General features: G+C 48.0%; 1 protein-coding gene across 1 annotated transcript in view; it reads right to left on the bottom strand.

The window, feature by feature from the left end:
* Window positions 1–590: 590 nt before the first annotated feature.
* LOC138373830 (ATP-binding cassette sub-family C member 11-like) overlaps window positions 591–20,877 on the bottom strand; it is a 78,395-nt gene continuing 58,108 nt past the window's right edge. The window contains exons 23-29 of the mRNA XM_069456427.1: window positions 18,391–18,480; window positions 16,739–16,928; window positions 7,899–8,058; window positions 3,171–3,249; window positions 2,419–2,532; window positions 813–977; window positions 591–683 (exon numbers count right to left, since the gene is read on the bottom strand). Coding sequence (XP_069312528.1) covers window positions 591–683; window positions 813–977; window positions 2,419–2,532; window positions 3,171–3,249; window positions 7,899–8,058; window positions 16,739–16,928; window positions 18,391–18,480 — 891 coding nt within the window. The remainder of the gene's footprint in view (window positions 684–812; window positions 978–2,418; window positions 2,533–3,170; window positions 3,250–7,898; window positions 8,059–16,738; window positions 16,929–18,390; window positions 18,481–20,877) is intronic.

The following is a 20,877-nucleotide window of genomic DNA, read 5'->3' as shown; positions in this document are numbered from 1 at the left end:
GACGCCAAAACAAAGGAAAGGAGAGCTGAGAGAAGACAGACAGAGACCTGGAGACAGACAGCCTTTCAATACTGGCACCCAACCCAGGACTTTTTCTGGACCTTTCTATTACATGAGCCAATAAAGTCCTGTTTTCCAGAAGTCAGTTTGAGGGAATCTCTGTTCCTTGCAACTGAACAAGTACTAGCTAACACAGAAAGCAGAACAAAGAATGTGACTTTTTGTTAGTTTTATTTTTTATAAAATCAATACATCATTTGCAATACTTCTAACACAGATCAGAATACTATGATAAGCTTTTACGATATGAAATTATATGACGTATAAGTTAAAAGGAGACATGTGATCATTGGACCCTGTGGTCTCGAATAGTGTGGGGCTTCTAAGGTTTTAGAAGCCACAAAATGGCCTATTCCAGGTTTTACTCCCTCCGTCTCATTTTCCCACCCAGCACCCCTCACCACATGTCAGCCCTGCTGCTGGGAGAAGATGCCACCTCTAGACAAGAAGGTCACAGGCTGGAGACCTTGAAGCTACATCTTCATGAACCTCTGAGCTTGACTGCCGCCTCCATGCAGTCTCCCTTCTCCTTAGCTCAGCGAAGAACTGGCTCCGGCCACCAGGGCTGCAAACAGCGACCCCGGCTGCTTCTGCAGGGCCTCGGGGCTGTCGAACTCCACCACCTGGGAGGTAGAGAAGGCAGAGGAGGGCCCGGGACACAGCTGAGCTCCGTCTTGGAGGATTTGAGGCCTCCCGTGGCAGCGGCTGGGCATCCATCCCCTCCGCCCCCAGCCCAGGGACACAGCCCTCACCTTCCCGCTGTCCATGACCAGGATGCGGTCACAGCTGAGGACGGTGGTGACGCGATGGGCGATGACCAGCAGTGTGCACCCCTGGAAGGCTTCGCGGATTGTGCGCTGGATCAGGGCGTCGGTCTCCGTGTCGATGGAGGCTGTGGCTTCATCAATAAGGACGATCTGGTGGACACAGAACAGAGGTGACGGCAGCCTCTTTGGGCCCCGGAGACCTGGGTCTAGTCCTGTTTCCGCCGCTAATTCATCAAGTCCCTTCCACTCCCGCCCTCCATTTCCTTGGCTGGAAAATGAGAGGCTTGGGCTGAGTTCAAAGGCCACTTTGAACGTTAGTTATCCATTACATTAGGAAGACAATGTTAGGTCTCAGCCAAGACCTACCTGTCGCTTAGTGACAAGAGAACTAAGTTCTTAGAAATGAAAATGGCCCAGTGGAAACTTCTCACTTTATTAATTACCTGAATTAAAGTAGAGCCATGTTCTCCCAAGGGGTGTACACCCACCTTGAGAGGCATACAAGACGATTGTGTATACGGATTTCAGTATACGGATTTCAGCTTGACATTTTTGTATTCATTTCATTAAGAATATGCATTAGAACACTGTAACTAGCCCAGAAAGTATAATTTTACTAATGTTACTGTTCAGGATGAGGCCGTGTTTTAAAAAAGAAGTATCATTAGTTAACCGTGCTGCAGATGGTACAGACAGTATGACAAAAATCATAAAGTGATGGTTCAAATTTGGGAAGCAACATAGAGGAAGCGATTTCAGCACCAAGTGGCTGAGTAACTGAAATAAGGAACTGAGAAGCTACGAAAGTGCTCCGCACGCATTGCGAATTCCGTTCATCTCTCTTCAGAGGAGGGGAAGGTCCTACGTTCTCTGAAGCCTCCTCCTCCATTTTGGTCCCACCGAGCTCTTTCCCCACAGCTCTGACAGTCTGCACCAATATCCTTTGCACTGATCGTTAGTTACGACGGGTGGTGCGTGCCCACGTGCACACCTGTGTGCGTGCACGTGTGCGTGTAAGTGTGCGGGGGGGAGGGGGGGTGCTGTGTTACTTGTGAGAGAGAAGTTTGAGCCTGGCCACCCCAGGTGCTCAAATACCTGAAATTATAGACAAAATATGTGGAAAACTTCTAGAAACAGTTACATCAAATATTTTAAAATACGCAGTTTTTCCCTAGATCATCTGTCATCTGATTCCCAACTCTAATAAAGATCCAAAGGAGTCCTGCCACCAGGTTTTAAGAAGACTATACAGTAGGCAATTTTTAAATCAACAAGTCTCTAACCTTTTGCCTTTTTCTGGGACAAGAGCGTTATAATTTGGCTCTAGCGGCGGGCCACTGCCCCTTAGTTGTAGGGTAGGAGGACACCAGGTAGCTGGCCGCAAACCGCCACCTGCCCCGCGTCACCCGCACCAGACGCGCGTGGACCAGCACTCCATGATGACTGTGCCCTTCGGACGTGTGCTCTTTGGAGAAGACACACAGCATGGTGCCCGCAGTCCCGTGGAGTGGAGGGAGAAAGAGCGAATGCGGTTCCCCGTGCCACGTGTCACCCGTGGCTTCTTGTGGCCACCCCACAGTGGCAGTCTCACCTTGGAGTTGCGGAGGAGAGCTCGGGCAATGCAGAGCAACTGCCTCTCCCCAACAGAGAAGTTCTCACCATTCTCCGCGACTTCCGTGTGCAGTCTTTTGGGTAAATTTGAGATCTGTGATACGGGGGGAGTAATAGACAACATGTAGGCCGCTGTGGGGTGAGGCCTAACCTGCCTGTCTCTTACCGCTCCTGCTGCGGTTCACAATCTCCTGCCCTCTGTCTACACTCCAGCCTCTGCCCTTCTCGGTCCTCGGGGGGCCCGGCCCACTCTCATCTCCGGGCTCCCGTGTCTGCCCTTTGCCGGCCGCCCTCAGCATTGGTTTCCAGCTCGGCTGCCAAGTCCCTGAAGAGGCCTTGCCCGGCCGCGCACTTGAACGGAGCTCTTTCCGTTGCTGAGGTTTCCACCGGGCTCATCTCTACCTGATCGCACTTAATACCACTCTCTGAAAGTAGCCCACGCATTTCCTTGTTGCCTCTGCCCCGTTCAATATGAGCACTGGGAGAGCCACGGCCCTACCTGCCTTGTCTTTGCTGTGCTCCCGAGCCTAGAACAGTGCCTGGCACACTGGTGGCGTCTCAGTGCCATCAGTCTTTGTGCAGGAATCCCAAGTCATTTCATCTCCGTGACATTTTTTTACTCCATGACCCAAAGCGGCGGCATCTAGAACACCAAGTGAGGGGCCCCCAAAGAACCAGCCCCCTGCGGAAGATGCAGGTTTCGACCAAGAATTAGGCCTTGGAGCTACTTACCATCCTGGTCAGGAATGTCCTCTCCAAGACGTCCCAGATCTGCTCATCTGTGTAACAGTCAAAGGGATCTAGGTTGAATCTGCCGTGCGAGAGAAAGAGAAGTGTTCAATGACCTCACCCGACCTTCGAACATCCATCTGTGTAGTCAGTGGATCACCAAGAATGGCTAGAGCTGGAGTATGGGGTTAGGGAAACACAGGGAACCCCCATGCGGGATCATCTCCTGTGCCTCCCCAGCACCCATCCCCTCTGCAGGCAGCAGCCCCCAAGTTTTGTTTGGGGACCACCTCTTCCCAGCCCTCAAGCCCATGTGTTCCGGGTGGGGTTCCACCTTCCACTCCAGCGATGAATGAGGGACTCAAGCACATGTCAACAGACACGTGGCAGTCCCTGGCTCGGTGGCTGGTTTGGGGTGGGCAGGTAACCACTCAGAGTGATGAGGACCGTTAAGGCAACCGTGGGAAAAAAGACCTGCTCCTTCTCTCTGGACTGAACGAGGGAGACTGCGGCCGCCTTGCCACAGGAGTGGGACGCGTGGAGCCCCGAGGGCCCTCGTGAGGGCTTAAAGCAAAGGCGACTCTAGGAAACGGGGCCCTGAACTCAGCCTGGGCCTTCCCAGAACCGTCAGTCAACACAGGCCTCTTGTGCCTACGCTATTGGGTTTTGTTTTATTTTTGTGGGAGAATATATGTAACATACTGTTTGTCATCTTAACCAATTGTAGGTGTACAGTTGAGCGGCATTAAATATAGTAACAACGTTGTGTAACCATCACCACTATCTACATCCAAAGCTCTGTACCCACTAAACAGTCTCCCTTTTCCCCTCTCCCCTGCGGCCCCGGTGAACTCTGCTCTGCTTTCCGTCCCTGTGAACGTGCCTGTGCCGGCTGCCTCGTGTCGTGGGACCGCGCCGTGTCTGTCCCTCCGTGCCCGGCTTATTTCACTGGGCACAGCGTTTCCACGGCACCCATGTTGTAGCGTGTGTCAGACTTCACCCCTGCTTAGGAATGCTAATATTCTAGTGTGTGTGTGAGAGTGTGTGTGTGTGCTGTGTGTGAGTGTGAGTGTGTGGTGTGTGTGTGTGTGTGTGGTATGAGTGCGTGTGCGAGTGCATGTGTGGTGTGTGTGTGTGAGAGTGTGTGAGTGTGAGTGTGTGAGAGTGCGTGTGTGTGTGTGGTATGAGAGTGTGTGTGCGAGTGCTTGTGTGGTGTGTGTGGTGTGTGTGACTGTGTGTGTGGTGTGTGTGTGTGAATGTGTGTGACAGTGCCTGTGTGGTGTGTGTGTGTGAGTGTGTGAGTGCGTGTGTGTGTGTGTGTGTGGTGTGAGTGCTGTGTGTGTGTGTGGTGTGTGTGTGAATGTGTGTGACAGTGCCTGTGTGGTGTGTGTGTGTGTGAGTGTGTGAGTGCGTGTGTGTGTGTGTGTGTGGTGTGAGTGCTGTGTGTGTGTGTGGTGTGTGTGTGAATGTGTGTGACAGTGCATGTGTGGTGTGTGTGTGTGTGCATGTGGTGTGAGTGTGTGTGTGGTATGACTGTGTACGGTGTGAGTGTGTGTAGTGTGAGTGTGTGTGTGTTGTAAGAGTGCGTGTGTGGTCTGTGTGTGTGTGGTGTGTGTTTGTGAGAGTCTGTGTGCATGGTATGAGTGTGATTGTGTGAGAGTATGTGTGTGCGGTGTGTGAGAGTGCATGTGTGTTTGTGTGTGGTGTGTGTGTGTGTGTGTGATGTGAGTAGATGTGTGAGTGCATGTGTGTGGTGTGTGTGGGGTGTGTGTGAGTGGTGTGTGTGTGAGTCTGTGTGAGAGTGTGTGTGAGAGTGCGCATGTGTGGTATGAGTGTGAGAGTGTGTGCTATGTGAGTGCATGTGTGTGGTGTGTGTGTGGTGTATGTGTGGTGTGTGTGTGTCTGAGTGTGTGTGTGCGTGGTGTGTGTGTGGTGTGTGTATGTGTAGTGTGTTTGTGTGTGTGTGAGAATGTGTGTGAGGGCATGTGTGTGGTGTGTGTGAGCATGTGTGAGTGCGTGTGTGTGGTACGAGTGTGTGTGTGAGTGTGTGAGTGTGTGTGTATGTTTGTGGTTTGAGTGTGTGTGAGTGCATGTGTGTGGTGTGAGTTTGTGTGGTGTGTTCGGTGTGTGTGTGTGAGTGGTGTTTGTGTGGTGTCAGTGTGTGTGTGTATCTGAGTGTGGTGTGAGTGTGTGTGAGAGCGCATGTGTGTGGTATGAGTGTGTGTGGTGTGTGTGTGAGTTTGTGTGTGTGAGAGTGTGTGGTGTGTGTGTGTGTGTGTGACAGTGCGTGTGTGTGGTGTGTGTGTGAGTGTGCGTGAGAGTGCATGTGTGTGGTATGAGTGTGTGGGGGGTGTGTGTGTGTGTGACAGTGCATGTGTGTGGTGTGAGAATGTGTGGTGTATGTGTGTGTGTACACACACACCACATTTTGTTTATTGATCTCTTGACACACACTTGGTTGTTTCCACTTTTTGGCCATCGTGAATAATGCTGCTCCAAACACTAGTGTCCAAGTATCTGTTCAAGTCTCTGCTTTCCACTCTTTGGGGTACGGAATGAGAAGTAAAATTGTGGAATTACACGGTAATTGTATGTTTAACTTTCTGAGGAACTGCCAAATTGTTTTCCATAGTGGCTACATCATTTTCCATTCCCACTGGCCATGCATGAGAGTTCCCATTTCTCCATATCCTCGTCGACACTTGTTATTTTCCTTTTTTAAAAATGATTTACTAGTACGTGTAAAATGGTAGCTCATTGTGGTGGGGTTGGATTTTCCATCTTTTGCAGGGAAAAGAATCCTAATTGATCATCCAGGCAACTGACATCAGGTCGGGACCATCTGGACTTTACACCCAGTGGGGTCTGGACTTTCATTTGGAGGCAACACTGCAGACGCTTCCCTGTCACGCAGCCACACGGCCCTGATGAAGCCTGTTGGCCCTGCTTTCCCCTTCTCTGTTCTGGCAGCCACACACGTCGCGTTTGCAGAGCTCAGTGGTATTACAGAAGCAGCAGGTAGAATGTCTTGTTTGCATGACATTTGATATTCTCCCAGGTATTTTCATAGACAGGCTCATTTGACACCCTCTCGCCCATAAGATGGGTATATCCCTTTCATTGATGAGGAAACCAGGGCTTATGAGTTTTAAATGGCTTGTTCAAGGTCACATCACAAGTCAGTATGAGATCCAGGCTGGGATTACAGACATTCAGAGCTAGACAGAAGCTTCAGGGTAGAGAACCCAGATCTCCAATATTCCAGTCCATATTTCTTCCTGCAGCAAGCGGGGGACATCTCAGCTTATGGGTTTAGACTACCTGGGGTTATAGCTCAGACTTTCCATTTACTTATGTATCCTTCAACAAGTCACCTTTCTCTAAGTTCAGTTTCTTCATCTGTAAAATGAGGATAATAACACAACCTCATAGGGTTGTTGTGGCCATTAAATTAGATAGTATATTAAAGCATACAGCTGGCACATATAAATGCCCAGTATAGTTCATATTTTTACTGCTCTTTCTACTAAGGCACAATAGATTTGGCCAAGTTATACCTTAACACAGAAGTCTACCATTAAATGTCTTATTAAATGTTGTATCATTCCCCTAACGCAACACAAGTCATGTTGAAACCCCACGCCTGTGCGCACACTGTTCAGTCTCCCTAGCAAGACTTTCTGCCCTTTTCCTGCCAGACAAGCTCCTACTTATCTTTCAAGACTATTCAGACGTCCCGCTGTGAAGCCCTTCTGGGTTCACCCGGGCAGAGTCACTCATCCCACTCTGGGCTCCCTCCGCACTTGGCTGCTATTTCTGATCTAGCAGTGACCACCATCTACTGCAATGCGCGGGGTCTCACACCGGCCCCGCACCGTGAGCCCCTCGCGGGGGTGGGGAACAGGGGGAGAGTTGGTTTACCCCAGTGTTCTGCCCCAACCTGGTGGAGCTCAGAAAAGGCACGTCAAATAGATGGAAGGGTAAAGCCATGAATAAATGAATCAAGTTCTGGGTGTCACTTCATCCTCCTGCCTCTAAGAATGCCCCTTAACTATCAAGGAGACCCGGGGGACCTGGCCTGTTTTTGGTGCACCCGGCTCGCTCAGGCTCTGTGCCTTTGTCTCCCTGCATGCCCAGAGTGCGTCGTCAGCTGCACTAATCTGGGGGACGTTTGGTCCCCAAGGTGACTTCTCAGGAAATAGAAAGTGTGGGGAAGAGGCTGAAAGGTCCAGTTCTGGATCTTTCTCACTTCACCGTTCAGAGTGTGAACCCAATGGAGAAGCACTTTCCAGCAACGTCCCCAGGGCCTTTGCCCAGTGGGTGGAGAAAGGAGAATAAGCCACACCTGGGTGAGGAAGAATGTGGCAGTCACAGCTCTAATGCCTAATGGTGCACTGAAACCTAACCAGTCCCATCTGGGTTTGTTTTTGTTTTCAGAGATGGGGTCTTGCTGTGTTGCCCAGGCTGGAGTGCAGTGGCTATTCTCAGGCACCATCACAGAGCACTGCAGCCTCAAACTCCTACTGCTAGGCTCAGGTGATCCTCTCGCCTCGGCCTCCGGAGTAACAGGGAATATAGACATGGCCCAGCACGCGGAGGTGAGGTCGGAGGCCCAGGAACCGCGGCGCTGGCCGCTAGCTGAGTGGAGGCAGCCCGGCACCGCGGCCCCGGTCCTGGGCTCCCGCAGCAGACTGTCCTTCCACACCAGGCCGGCCCCTGCCCAGCACTCACCTGATGGTTCCTGACATCAGGACCGGGTCTTGAGGGATGACCGAGAGCTTGGACCGCAGGTCCTCCAGGCCAATGCTGCAGATGTCCACGCCATCGATGAGAATCCGTCCTGCCGCGGGCTCCACCAGGCGGAAGAGAGCCATGCCCAAGGAGGACTTCCCTGTTGGGCCAGAAACGGGGCCTCAATTTCCTGTGTCTGCGCAGGGGAGAGCACCTGAGCCACCCCTCTCTGGGGCCCATTCTTGGTCATTGTGGGTGCGTCTCTGCTCCAAGTGGTGCCCAAAGCCATGAGCAGCTTTCCTACAGCCTAGATCCGAGGTCACAGACGCAGCCGCTGGATCAAAGCCAGCCCACATATATGTTTTATTTCACACACACAGTGCACAATTGTTTTTAAATTCATTGCCAGCATTTTTTTTAAAAAACCCAAAGATCCTAAATATAAAAATTCAAATTGTATGTTTCTCTTGAAACTCAGTAGAACTGCTAACACTGGGCCCATATCCCCCAGCAACAGGGAGCTGGAGCTGAGTGTGGCTGCTGCGTTGAGACAGAACAGTGTTCTCTAGGCCCCACCTGGTCCTCCCTGCCCGCCTTCCATCACACCCCAGACCCACGGCACTCATCTGTCACTTGCCAGGCCCCAAAACATTTGAAGTTTCAACCCCATTCTTGAAGATAAGATCTATGAACCTCTAGGTTCCCAGGCACAGAGTAAATACTCAATAAATACCTAGTGAATGAATATAGTAAGTTGGACCAGTATGTACTGAGAGCTTCTCTATGCCATATCCCAGCCCTCTCAGGCCAACTGGCAGGTAGAAAAGAGCAAGAGAAGAATACCCAAAAGAATACTCTGGAAACTCTTTACCTTATGGTAGTGCAAGTGCTGCAGGGGTGCTGAGGAGGGGGAGACCTAAGAAGGCTTGAGTCATCCAGGGGGCTTCCTGGAGGAGGCAGCTCTGAAGCACCCAAGGGTGGGAGGGGAAAGAACAAAGTCTGAACAGTATCTTTGAGCAATGCAGAGAGGTGGAGGGAGGTACACTTGGACCAGATCTCCCAGAAGTGACAGGAGAGGAAGAGAGGGAAAGAAGTCTAGGAGGAGAGAGGAAAGGGGGCAGGAAGGAGGAGAAGTGGGATGCTTACAGGAGAGGTGCAGAAGGGGGGGAAGGAAAAGGAGGACGCACTTAGACTCCTGTGCCTGCACTTCACCCTGGCAGAGTGCATCTCTGTGGACCTTGTCCACCCTTCACGTCTCAGCTCAAACATCGGCCTCCATAGCTCAGGCACCACCAACCTCCTTTCTCTGCAAACCACCCTGTTTGTTCCATCATGGCAGCCACCACAACCTATAATTGTCATATTTATTTCTTAAATTGCTGGTTTGTTTAACATTTTTCTCTTCCACTGGCATCCTATGATAGACACTCACCAGTGTCTATTTAACAAGGGCCTCACATAGCATGAGGGCCCAATAAATATTTGTGGAGTGAATGAGCAAACACATGCCCCAAAATATTTCTGGCCCTGCATGCCCTGTGGTGGGCCACACCCCTGGCTCTGTGTACCAGCTGGTAGGCTACACCCCCACCCTGTACACCCACACTGGGCCATGCCCCTGAAGACCTGCATGCCATGTGGCAGGCCACATTCCTTGGTTTTGTGCACCAGCCAGCAGGCCACGCCCCCATGGCCTCAAGCAGCAGAACAAGCCCCCTGGCCTTGCGCATAGGTCGGCAGGCCACACCCCCATGGCACAATGTGATGCCACTTCTGTAGTCCAGCTCTCCACCACAGACCCACTGGCCACAAGCTGCCCCCAGCCACATACCACCATTATACCTAGACCTGGATGGAAGGCCCCCAGCCCTGATACCTGTGGCCACCACCTAGATAGCCTGGCCAAACATCCACTGCCACCACCATGGGGAGACCTGGGCAGATCAATCTCCTGCAATGGCCACCTCAGTAGAGAGGGACTCACCGACCCTCTGCCTGAGCTTCCAACAGCAGCCTAGGACAAAACCCACCACTCCACACAAAGATCCCTCAGCACTGGCCTAGGTTCCAAAACATGCCCAGGCACTAGCCAAGGACCCGTGATGCACCCAGGCACCTGTCAGGTCCCCCAACCTGCCCCACCACTGACCGTAGTCCTGCGACATGCCCAGGCACCTGACAAGAACCCACAATTTTCCCTGCCACTGGCTGCAGTCCTGTGACATGTCCAAGCACCTACCAAGGTCCTACAACCTGTCCATGCATTGAACAAGGTCACACCACCCATCTCCATGGAGAGGGACTTGTACAGCCCCCTGCCCGAGCTTCCAACAGTGGCTTGGGGACCAATTCACCAATGTGAAAAAATATCCCCCAGCATTGGCTTGGACTGTGACACCACAAGGGATCGAGACTACACAGGATGACAGGTGTGTTACACGCTCTCAGTGGATCCATCCCTCTCCTGCTGGGTCAATCCTTTAGAATAGGACATAAACGCATTATCTAGGAACCTCCCCTGTTTCTCTCTATGCAGGAGACTTCCCAGGAAAGGATAACAGGTGCACTGCAAACCTATCAACCTGAGCTGAGAGAAGAGGTTTCAGATGAGAAGAAACCAGTGAAAAAATTCTGGCAACAAGAAAAAACAAAGTAGTCAATACCACCAAAGGATCACAATAGATCCATAGCAATGGACCCCAACCAAAGTAAATTGTCAAAATTTCAGAAATGGAATTCAGAGTATGGATGGCAAATGAAATGAATGGCATTGAAAATACAGTTGAAAAGCAACACAGAGAAGCCAAAAAAATGTTTCAGGACATAAATGAAAAAAGTGAACAACTCACTAAAGAGATAGACAACATAAGAAAGGATATAACAGAACTTAAAGAAATGAAGGACATTTAGGGAATTACAAAATATAGCAGAAAGCTTCAACAACAGGCTAGACCTCGCAAAAAAAAAAGAATCTCAGAGCTTGAAGACACGGCTTTTGAACTAACACAGTCAGTCAAACATGCAGAAAAAGAATAAAGAAGAATGAACAATCACCCAGAGAAATATGGGGCTATGTGAAATGAGTCAATAAATGAATTATAGGTATTCCAGAGGGAGAAGAAGAAAAACCAAAAAGGATGTAAAAACCTATTTGAGAGAATTATTCAAGAGAACTTTCCCGGTATTCCTAGAAATTCAGATATCCAGATACAAGATGGTCATCAACACCAAGAAGATTCATAGCAAATAGAACATCTCCAAGACATATACTCATCAACCTGGCCAAAGTCAAAATGAAGCAGAGAATTCTGCAAGCTGCAAGATGAAAGCAACAACTAACCTACAAAGCAAAACCAATAAGGCTAACAGCAGAGACCTTATAAGCCAAAAGGGATTGGGGCACCATTTTTAATCTTCTTAAACATAACAACTGTCAGCCAAGAATTTTCTATCCTGTAAAACTAAGCTTCATAAATGATAGAGAAATAAAGACTTTTCCAGATGAGCAAACACTAAGGAAATCTGTCACCACTAGATCTGCCCTATAGGAAATGCTAAAAAGTGCATTATATATGCAACAGCACAATAGATACCAACCAGCACAAGAAAACATCCAAAAGTTATAGGTCACAGCTCTTATAAAACAATAGCACAAGAAGAAAAACAAAACAATAAGGTATCACCCAACATGAAGAGCAGAACAGGATCCCATTGAACATATCTCAGTACTAACATTAAATGTGAACAGTCTGAATGCCCCGCTTAAAAGACATAGACTGGCTGAATGGATGAAAAAACACAACCCAAATATTTGCTATTTTCAAGAAACACATCTAAACCACGAGAACTCACACAGACTCAAGGTTAAGGGCTGGAAAAAAAATTTTCATGCAAATAGAAACCAAAAGCAAGCAGGTGTAGTCATTCTCATATCATATAAAATAGACTTTAAATCAACAATGGTAAAAAAAAAAAAAGACAAAGATGGACATTATACGATGGAAAGGGGAGCAACTCAACAAGAACACATAACAATCCTAAATATATATGCACTTAACACAGGAGCTCCCAGTTTCATAAAGCAAATTCTCCTAGGTCTAAGCAAAAAAAAAAAAAAAGTCACATTTTAATTTCTGTGGACTTCAACACTCCACTGACAGAACTGGACAGATCACTGAAACAGAAAATAAATAAAGAAACACTGGACTTAAACAGGACTCTAGAATAAATGGACCTAGAAGACATTTACAGAACATTCTACCCCATAACTAGTGAATATACATTTTTCTCACCAGCACATGGGACAGTTTCCAAGATGGATCATACCTTAGGCCATAAATCAAGCCTGAACAAATTCAAAAAAATCAAGATCATACCATGTATCTTCTCAGACAACAGTGGAATAAAACTAGAAATCAATTCCAAGAGAAACACTCGAATCTACACAAAGTCATGGAAATTAAACAACCTGTGGCTGAGTGATCCTTGGGTCAATGATGAAATTAAAATAGAAATCAAAAGACTTCCCCTCACCAGAAAATTGGTTTCCCTGATCATCACCTAAATACAAATCTGGGAACGACACCAATTGGATATCAGACTGAGGTGGGGGTGGGGGAGGGGATGGGGGTATGCCTACACAATGAGTGCATTGCGCACCGTTTGGGGAATGGTAACACTTGAAGGTGCTGGGGAATGGTAACACTCGGGAAGGGGGGGTGGGGAAGGGAGGGATATATACCTACATGATGGGTGCAACGTGCACGACCTGGGGAACAGACACGCCTGGAGCTCTGACTTGGGGGGAAAGGCGGTACAGGAGCAACGTATGTAACCTGCAATTCTGTATCCCCCATAACAAGATGAAATAAAAAAAAAAAAAAAAGATTTCCTGAACTGAATGACAAAGGGGACACAAGCTATCAAAAATCTATGGGATAGGCTGGGCACAGTGGCTCACACCTGTAATCCTAGCACTCTGGGAGGCCAAGGTGGGAGGATTGCATAAACTCCAGCAATCTGGAGATTGAGGCCAGCCTGAGCAAGAGCAAGACCCCATCTCTACTAAAAATAGAAAAATTAGCCAGGTGTCATGGCACATGCGTGGAGTCCCAGCTACTCGGCAGGCAGGAGGATTGCTTGAGCCCAGAAGGTTGAGGTTTCAGTGAGCTATGATGAGGCCACTGCACTCTACCCAGGGCAACAGTGCAAGACTCTGTCTCAAAAAATAAAAAAATCTATGGGACACAGGAAAAGCAGTTATAAAGGGAAAGTTCATAGACTTAAATGCCTCCATCAAAAAGATCACAAATTAACAACCTATTGTCACATCTCAAGTAACTAGAAAAGAAGAACAAATGAAACCTAAAGCTAGTAGAAGAAAACAAATAACAAAGCTCAGAGCAGAACTAAGTGAAATGGAAACCAAAAAAAACCAAAACAATACAAAGGATCAATAAAACAAAAAGTTCTTTAAAAAGGTAAACAAAATCAATAGATCACTAGCCAGGTTAACCAAAATAGCAAAGAAAGGATTCAAATAACCTCAATCAGAAATGAATAAGGAGACATTACAACTGATACTGCAGAAATACAAAATATTATCTGTGAATACTATGAAAACCTCTACGCAAACAAACTAGAAAACCTAGAGAAAACAGATAAATTCCTAAAAATACACAATGTCCCACTCCTGAATCAGGAAGAAACATAAATCCTGAACAGACCAATAATGAACACATGGATTGATGCAGAAATAGAAAACCCAACAACAACAACAACAACACCCTAGAACATATGGATTCACAGCCAAATTCTATAAGACCTACAAAGAAGAACTGGTACCAATCCTACAGAAACTATTCCATAAGATCGAGAATGAGAGAATCGTCCCTAACTCATTCTATGAAGCCATTATCACCTTGATACCAAACCCAGGAAAGGAAATAACAAAAATAGAAAACTACAGGCCAATATTACTTATGAAAATAGATGCAAAAATCTCCAAGAAAATACTAGCAAATTGAATTCAACAGCACATCAAAAAGCTAATCCACCATGCTCAAGTGGCTTTAATCCCAAGGATGCAAGGATGGTTCAACATACACAAATCAATAAACATGAGGATTCACCAGATAAACAGAAACAAAAACAAAGACCATATGATCATCTCAATAGATGCAGAAAAATCATATGATAAAATCCAGCACCCTTTCGGGATAAAAATCTTCAACAAACTAGGCACAGAAGGAACATATTTCAAAATTATAAAAGCCATAAATGACAAACTCACAGCCAACATCATACTGAATGGGGAAAAGTTGATAGCATTCTGCCTAAGAACTGGAACAAGACAAGCGTGCCCACTGTACCAGTTCTATTCAACATAGTGTTGAAAGTCCTAGCCAGAACAATCAGGCAAGAGAAAGAAATAATGGACATCCAATCAGCAAAGAGGAGGTAAAACTATCCTTCTTTGTTGATGATATGATCTTTTATCTAGAAAGCCCTAAACACTCCTGGAATTGATAAATAAATTCAGTAAAGTCTCAGGTTGCAAAATCAATGTACACAAATCGGTAGCATTTCCATCTACTATTATAATAATAGTCAAGCTGAGAGTCAAATGAAGGACTCAATACCATTCACAATAGTTACAAAGAAAATAAAATTCCTAGGAATATACTTAACGAAGGAGGTGAAAGATCTCTACAAGGAGAACTACAAAACACTGATGAAAGAAATTGCAGATGACACAAACAAATGGAAAAACATCCCATGCTCATGGATTGGTAGAATCAAGATTATTAAAATGTCCATACTTCCCAAAGTAATTTACAGATTCAACAAAATCCCTGTCAAAATACCAATGTCATATTTCACAGGTCTAGAAAAAATAATCCTAAGCTTCTTTTGGAACCCCAAAAGAGCCCAAATAGACAATACAATCTTAAGCAAAAAGAACAAAACTGGAGGCATCGTATTGCTTGATTTCAAATTATACTACAAGACTATAATAATCTAAACAGCATGGTACTGGTATAAAAATAGGGACATAGAGCAATGAAATAGAATAGAGAACCCAGAAATAAAACCATCTACCTACAACTAACTGATCTTTGACAAAGCAGATAACAACATACACTGGGGGAAGGAAACTCTATTTGATAAATTGTGCTGGGAAAATTAGACAGCCACATGCAGAAGAATCAAATAGGACCCCTGTCTCTCGGCATATATAAAAATTAATTTGAGATGCATAAAAGACTTAAATGTAAGGCATGAACCCATAAAAATTCTGGAAGAAAATATAGGAAAAATTCTTCTGGACATTGGCCTAGGCAAAGAATTTATGACTCAGACCCCAAAGGCAAATGCAGCAATAAATAAGTAAATAAATAAATGGGACTTAATTAAATTAAAACCTTCTGCACAGCAAAGGAAATAACCAACAGAGCGAATAGACAACCTACAGAATGGGAGAAAATATTTGCAAACTATGCATCTGACAAATGACTAATATCCAGACTCTACAAAGAACTCACACAAATCAGCAAGAAAAAAACAAAACATTAAAAAGTTGGCAAAAAACATGAACAGAAGTTTTTTTGAAAAAAGATAGACAAATGGTCAAAACACATGAAAAAAATGCTCAACATCACTAATCATCAAGGAAATGCAAATTAAAAGCACAATGAGATACCACCTTACCCCTGTCAGAATGGCCATTATTAAAAAGTCGAAACACAGTAGATGCTGGCATGGATGCCAAGAGAAAGGAACACTTATACACTGTTGGAGGGCTGCAAATTAGTACAACCTCTAGGGAAAACAGTATGGAGATTCCTCAAAGAAATCAATGTAGACCTACCATTTGATCCACCAATCCCACTGCTGGGGATCTACCCTCAGGAAAAGAAGTCATTTTATCAAAAAGATACCTACATGCAAATGTTTATCACAGCACAATTCACAATTACAAAGACGTGGACTCAAGTGCCCATCAATTCATGTGTGCATAAAGCAAATACACACACACACACACACACACACATACATATACACACCATGGAGAACTACTCTGCCATAAAAAGGAATGAAATAATGTCATCTGCAGCAACTTGGATGGAACTGGAGACCATTATCCTAAGTGAAGTATCTCAGGAATGGAAAACCAAACACCACATGATCTCACTAATAGTGGGAGCTAAATGACAGACACACATGGGCACAAAGTGATATAAAGGACACAAGAAACCAGGAAAAGGGGAGTTGGGAAGGGGTGTGTGATAAAAACTTACCTACCGCATACAATGCACACTATTCCGTTGCTGGGCACACCAAAAACCCTGACTTAAGCATCATACAAGGTATCCATGTGACAAAAACACTTGTACCCCCTTAATTAATATTTTGTTTCTTTTTCTTTTTCTTTTTTTTTTTTTTTTGTTGAGACAGAGTCTCACTTTGTTGCCCAGGCTAGAGTGAGTGCCGTGGCATCAGCTTAGCTCACAGCAACCTCAGACTCCTCGGCTTAAGCGATCCTACTGCCTCAGCCTCCCGAGTAGCTGGGACTACAGGCATGCGCCACTATGCCCGGCTAATTTTTTCTATATAGATTTTTAGTTGTCCATATAATGTCTTTCTATTTTTAGTAGAGACGGGGTCTCGCTCAGGCTGGTCTCGAACTCCTGACCTTGAGCAATCCACCCGCCTCGGCCTCCCAGAGTGCTAGGATTACAGGCGTGAGCCACCGCGCCCGGCCAATATTTTGAAATAAAAACAAAACAAACCCACAATAGGTCTGGCATGCAAAGGCCAAAGGAAAGGGCTCAGCTCACCAGAGCCCGTCCTTCCCACGATGCCCACCACTTCATGGCCGTGAATGGTCAGGTTGATGCCGTGCAGGACGACAGGCGTGTTGTCTCTGTATTTCATCTGATAATCCTGGAATGTGATTTCCCCATGCTGTGGCCAACCGTGGGGACAACTCACGCCTTCCATGTGTAAAGGAGCCTCAGAGACACACATCTAGTTTTTAAAGAAAGAAAAAGACATCAGTAGTTATCATCAATCTAGTTATCATCAATCTCTGCGCATCACCTGTGGACGCGCCGGCCTCCAGCGGCTGGTGTGTGGCCCACCCAGCCTGCCCTGCACCGTGGCCAAGGCACCAGCTGGGTGAGCAGAAGAAAGCCCAGAGGAACATTCCCCACACGCCCCACACTCACCTGAAACACGCGTGCTTTTTCCCAGAAGAGTGAGAAACCCACATAGCCAGCCTCTTATTATTATTAACCTAGAGCACTTATTCTAATTTACTGTGTGAAGCTCTGAAGAAATAGAATCCACAATAATGACACAAAAGCCAACAGAGATAACTAATCCCTGCAGCGTGTGCTTTGTGGCGCAGAGCCCTTGTGTGACTTTCTCTGTCCTCATCCTGTGAGGTGAGCCCTTTTAGGCAAGGAGAGAAAGGCTCCAACAGGTGAAACAACTTGCTTAAGCTCACAGTTTATGAGTGCACGGACCGGGACGCAACCCCAGACCTGCCAAGCTCCAAGCCAGGACTGTGCAGCACGCACGGCGGGGTGCGTTAATAGGAAAGACCACTGGAGAAGAAGTAGGGTCACCAGCTGCACATCACGGCTCCCCACTGCGGGGGCAGCGTCATAGCAGCATCTCTTGGCTAATCAGAGCCCTACAATTCACAAATTCCACTCGTGTGGTGGGACAGGAGACCGGGCGGTGGAGGGAGAGTGACCTTCAGCGAGATGTTCAGCCTGGCCAAGCCTCAGTTTGCCTGTCTGGAAAATGTAATCATTCAACCATCCTAATCAAATTGTTTTATGATTCTGTGAGACAATCTATACAAAGGGCTTAGCACAGTGCCTGGCCCATAAAAGCTCAATCGCAAGAATAAATAACATTCAATAACGTTATTTCACTGGGCCAGGCACTTCGCTAAGCGCATGACATGTTATATCACTTCCTCTTTGTAATAATCCAATAAACAAATACTGTTATCTTTCCCATTTCAGAATGGGAAACAGAGAGTTTGAATACACTTCCCAGGGTTATGCAGATGTTTCCAATGTCAGATTCTGGAATTGAACCCAGGCAATCTGGCTATAGAATCTGTGCTCTTAATTATTAACGCTATGACGCAAATAGAAGCGATAATAATGCCAATTATTGTTGTCATCATTGTTATCGTATCGGGGCTCACTGATCATTGCTACAAAGAACAGACGGTTCCCTCTACGTGCAGGAGCACACGGAGAGGCGTGGCCAAATGAGCGGAGCGGTATGGAAGCGCTTCCGAGAGATGGTCAACCCAGGTCTGGGGAAGGGGAGAAAGCGGGGCCGGGAGCCCTGCTGCTTCCCGGGAAAGTCTCGGAGCCCGGGGTGGGGGGGCAGGGGGCTGCAGACGACACAGAAGCCACGCCCCCCGCGCGAAGGGCCCCGCATCAGACCCAGACCAGCATCACACCTTCATGTACTGCAGCATCCTCTCGATGGCCGTGAAGTGCGCCCCTGTCTCCGAGCCAATCCGGGCGGTGGCCTGGAAGGTGGACGCCAGCTGGAAGGCAGAAGCGTCAGGAGGGCAGGAGGCCGCCATGGCCCTGAGCGACCCCGCAGACCAACACAGTTTCCCCAGAACAGCGGGGCAGAGCCCCCACGGCCCCCTCAGCCCCTTCTGAGTTTAGCTGCCGCTGTGGCGGGCAGTTTGGGGCGAGAATCCCGCCGGACAGGAGCCCGAGCAAGTGCGTCCCATGGGGAACGAGCTCAACTAACGGGGAGCAAGAGCTGGACGGTAAGTGCTCCCATCTCTCAGCCTTTGGGGGCACAAACCTGGGAATATCCCAGATGCTCCTTGGGAGATCCCGGTAAAGTTAAGCCCTGGCGACCTAGAATGACACACTCCGGGGACCTCGATGACACACTCCCACGATGGATTTCCTCCTTCCCTGTCCCACTTTCTTGCTTCCTCAATCCTGTTTTCTGGGAGCATCTCCCAAACAAGCTGCCTGTGTCCACGTCCTTGTTTCAGGCCCTGCCTTAGAGAAACCCAAGAGTCTAGGTCCTCGTGGGCATTGGGGGCACGGAAGATGAGGAAACTGAGATTCAGAGAGAGGGCATGACATACACAGTCATCTGAAAACTGGAGGCAGAGCTGGGGTTGAGACCCCAGCTCCATCACCCTGGCCCAAGAAATGGGCAAACAGGACGTGCAGAGGGTGCTGGGTAACAAGTTCATCGTACATTCATTCAACAAACTCTGGTGGAAGGCTTTGTGCTGGTGCTGGGCCAGGCTCTGTGTCCCGAAGTGCAGCAGACACAGGCCCTGCCCTTGAAGAGCTCCCCAACGGGATGGGGCGGCAGACAAGCCAACAGAGGATGGCAGTGCAGACGGACGCATGCCACAAGGGAGCCGACCCACAGGGGGGCTCAGATGAGGGCCACAGGGAGGGGCTTCTGCAGGAGTCGGCACTGGAGCTGCATTGTCCAGGAGAGGTAAGATTTAGCAACCTAAAGACGGGTGGAGAAGCGTTTGGCTATGGCCAAAAGAAAGGGTGTGGGAAGGGGAGGAGAAGGCACCAGGCTGAAAAGACACTAGGCTGGGAAAGGAGGTGGGTGGGCTGGAAGACTGCCCTTTCCCCGGCCCCAGCGGCTCAGACACTGAGGCTTGCCTTGCCAGCCGGCCCACCATCATCGGGTATCTACGCTTCGGGGAAGCTTGGCTGATCCAAACCAGTCATAACTCTATTCCTCTTGCCAGTGATTAGTTTAGGGTTCTGGCCAATGAAGCATGAGGAAGAGTCAGAGGGGAGTATTCTGGGGAACTTTTCTTTGCTTTTAAGAAGGACACATGGAAAAAGTTATCTCCCTCCAGCCTTTGGCTATTATTGTGTGAAGATGGATTGCTCGGGGCTGCCACAGCCTTTTTGTGATCATGAGTATAGATAACAAAGGACAAAGCCAGGCTGTGGATGCCAATGCAGAAAGATAAAACAATCACGGGTTCATGCTAGGCCACTAAATTAATCAACTGAGAATGGCCCTACCCCAGCCTTCTGGTTACACAAGATAAGAAGTTCCCAGACAGTCAGGCCATTTTGAGTTGGTTCTTTGACTTGAAGCTAGAAAGCACCTCTGACATTTACTGAGGCTGCAAAGCAACACAGTATGTGATTCTTGCCTCCCAAAGCTTGAACATCATTTCCTCAAGGGTACATGCAGAAGCCAGGGAGGTACTGGCTTGACCGCAGTAGAGAGTGCACTTTGGGGTCGGGACCCATAGCTTGGGTTTGGTACACAGGGAGACAGAGTTTCTGAGGGCTTCTGAACAAGGCAGTGACATGATGAAAACCAGACAGTTGGAGATTGCTCTGGTGAGAGCGTGGAAGGTGGAATGGAAGATGCTGAGGGACTGGAGGCCAGGAGGTTGTTGCCCAAGATGGGATGAGACACTCAAGCGGGGCAACAGAGCTTCAGAAGAAAGAATGTGCTTCAGGGGTTGTTCTGAGGCAGCTGGTTGTCCAGGCAGGTACCCCACTAGGGCCTCCCGTGGTAGAACAGCCTGTGAACAGTGCCTGTGCACGGCGCTCCCTGGGAGAGGGGAGCCCCGGCCGCTCCCCCACGGGCCGGTGCTCAGGCAGCACCAGCCCTGCGCAGCCCTCCCCCGAGCCTTGCTGTTCTGCGCCGTGTCTGCAGCACGGGGGGTTTCTGAGCCTTAGTGATCCATCCCCTACAACACTGGTTGGGTGCCTGTTCCCCAGAGTTCTAGAAGGTTTGGGAGCAACTCTGCACTGGGGCATGCAGGGGTGTGTGTATTAGAGAGAGAGAGAGAGAACGACTGTGAGCCACTGTGGACACAGCTGTGTCTTACTAGCTGCGGGAACAGGGGCAAGTTACTTAGTCGCTCTACGCCCTAAGTTTCCTGTCTGTAAGACAGGAACGATAATAGCTGACATTT

Source organism: Eulemur rufifrons, chromosome 23, assembly GCF_041146395.1.
Source record: "Eulemur rufifrons isolate Redbay chromosome 23, OSU_ERuf_1, whole genome shotgun sequence".
Taxonomy (NCBI): Eukaryota; Metazoa; Chordata; class Mammalia; order Primates; family Lemuridae; genus Eulemur; species Eulemur rufifrons.
Note: the sequence above shows the minus strand (reverse complement) of the source record. Positions and strands in the feature narration are given on the sequence as shown.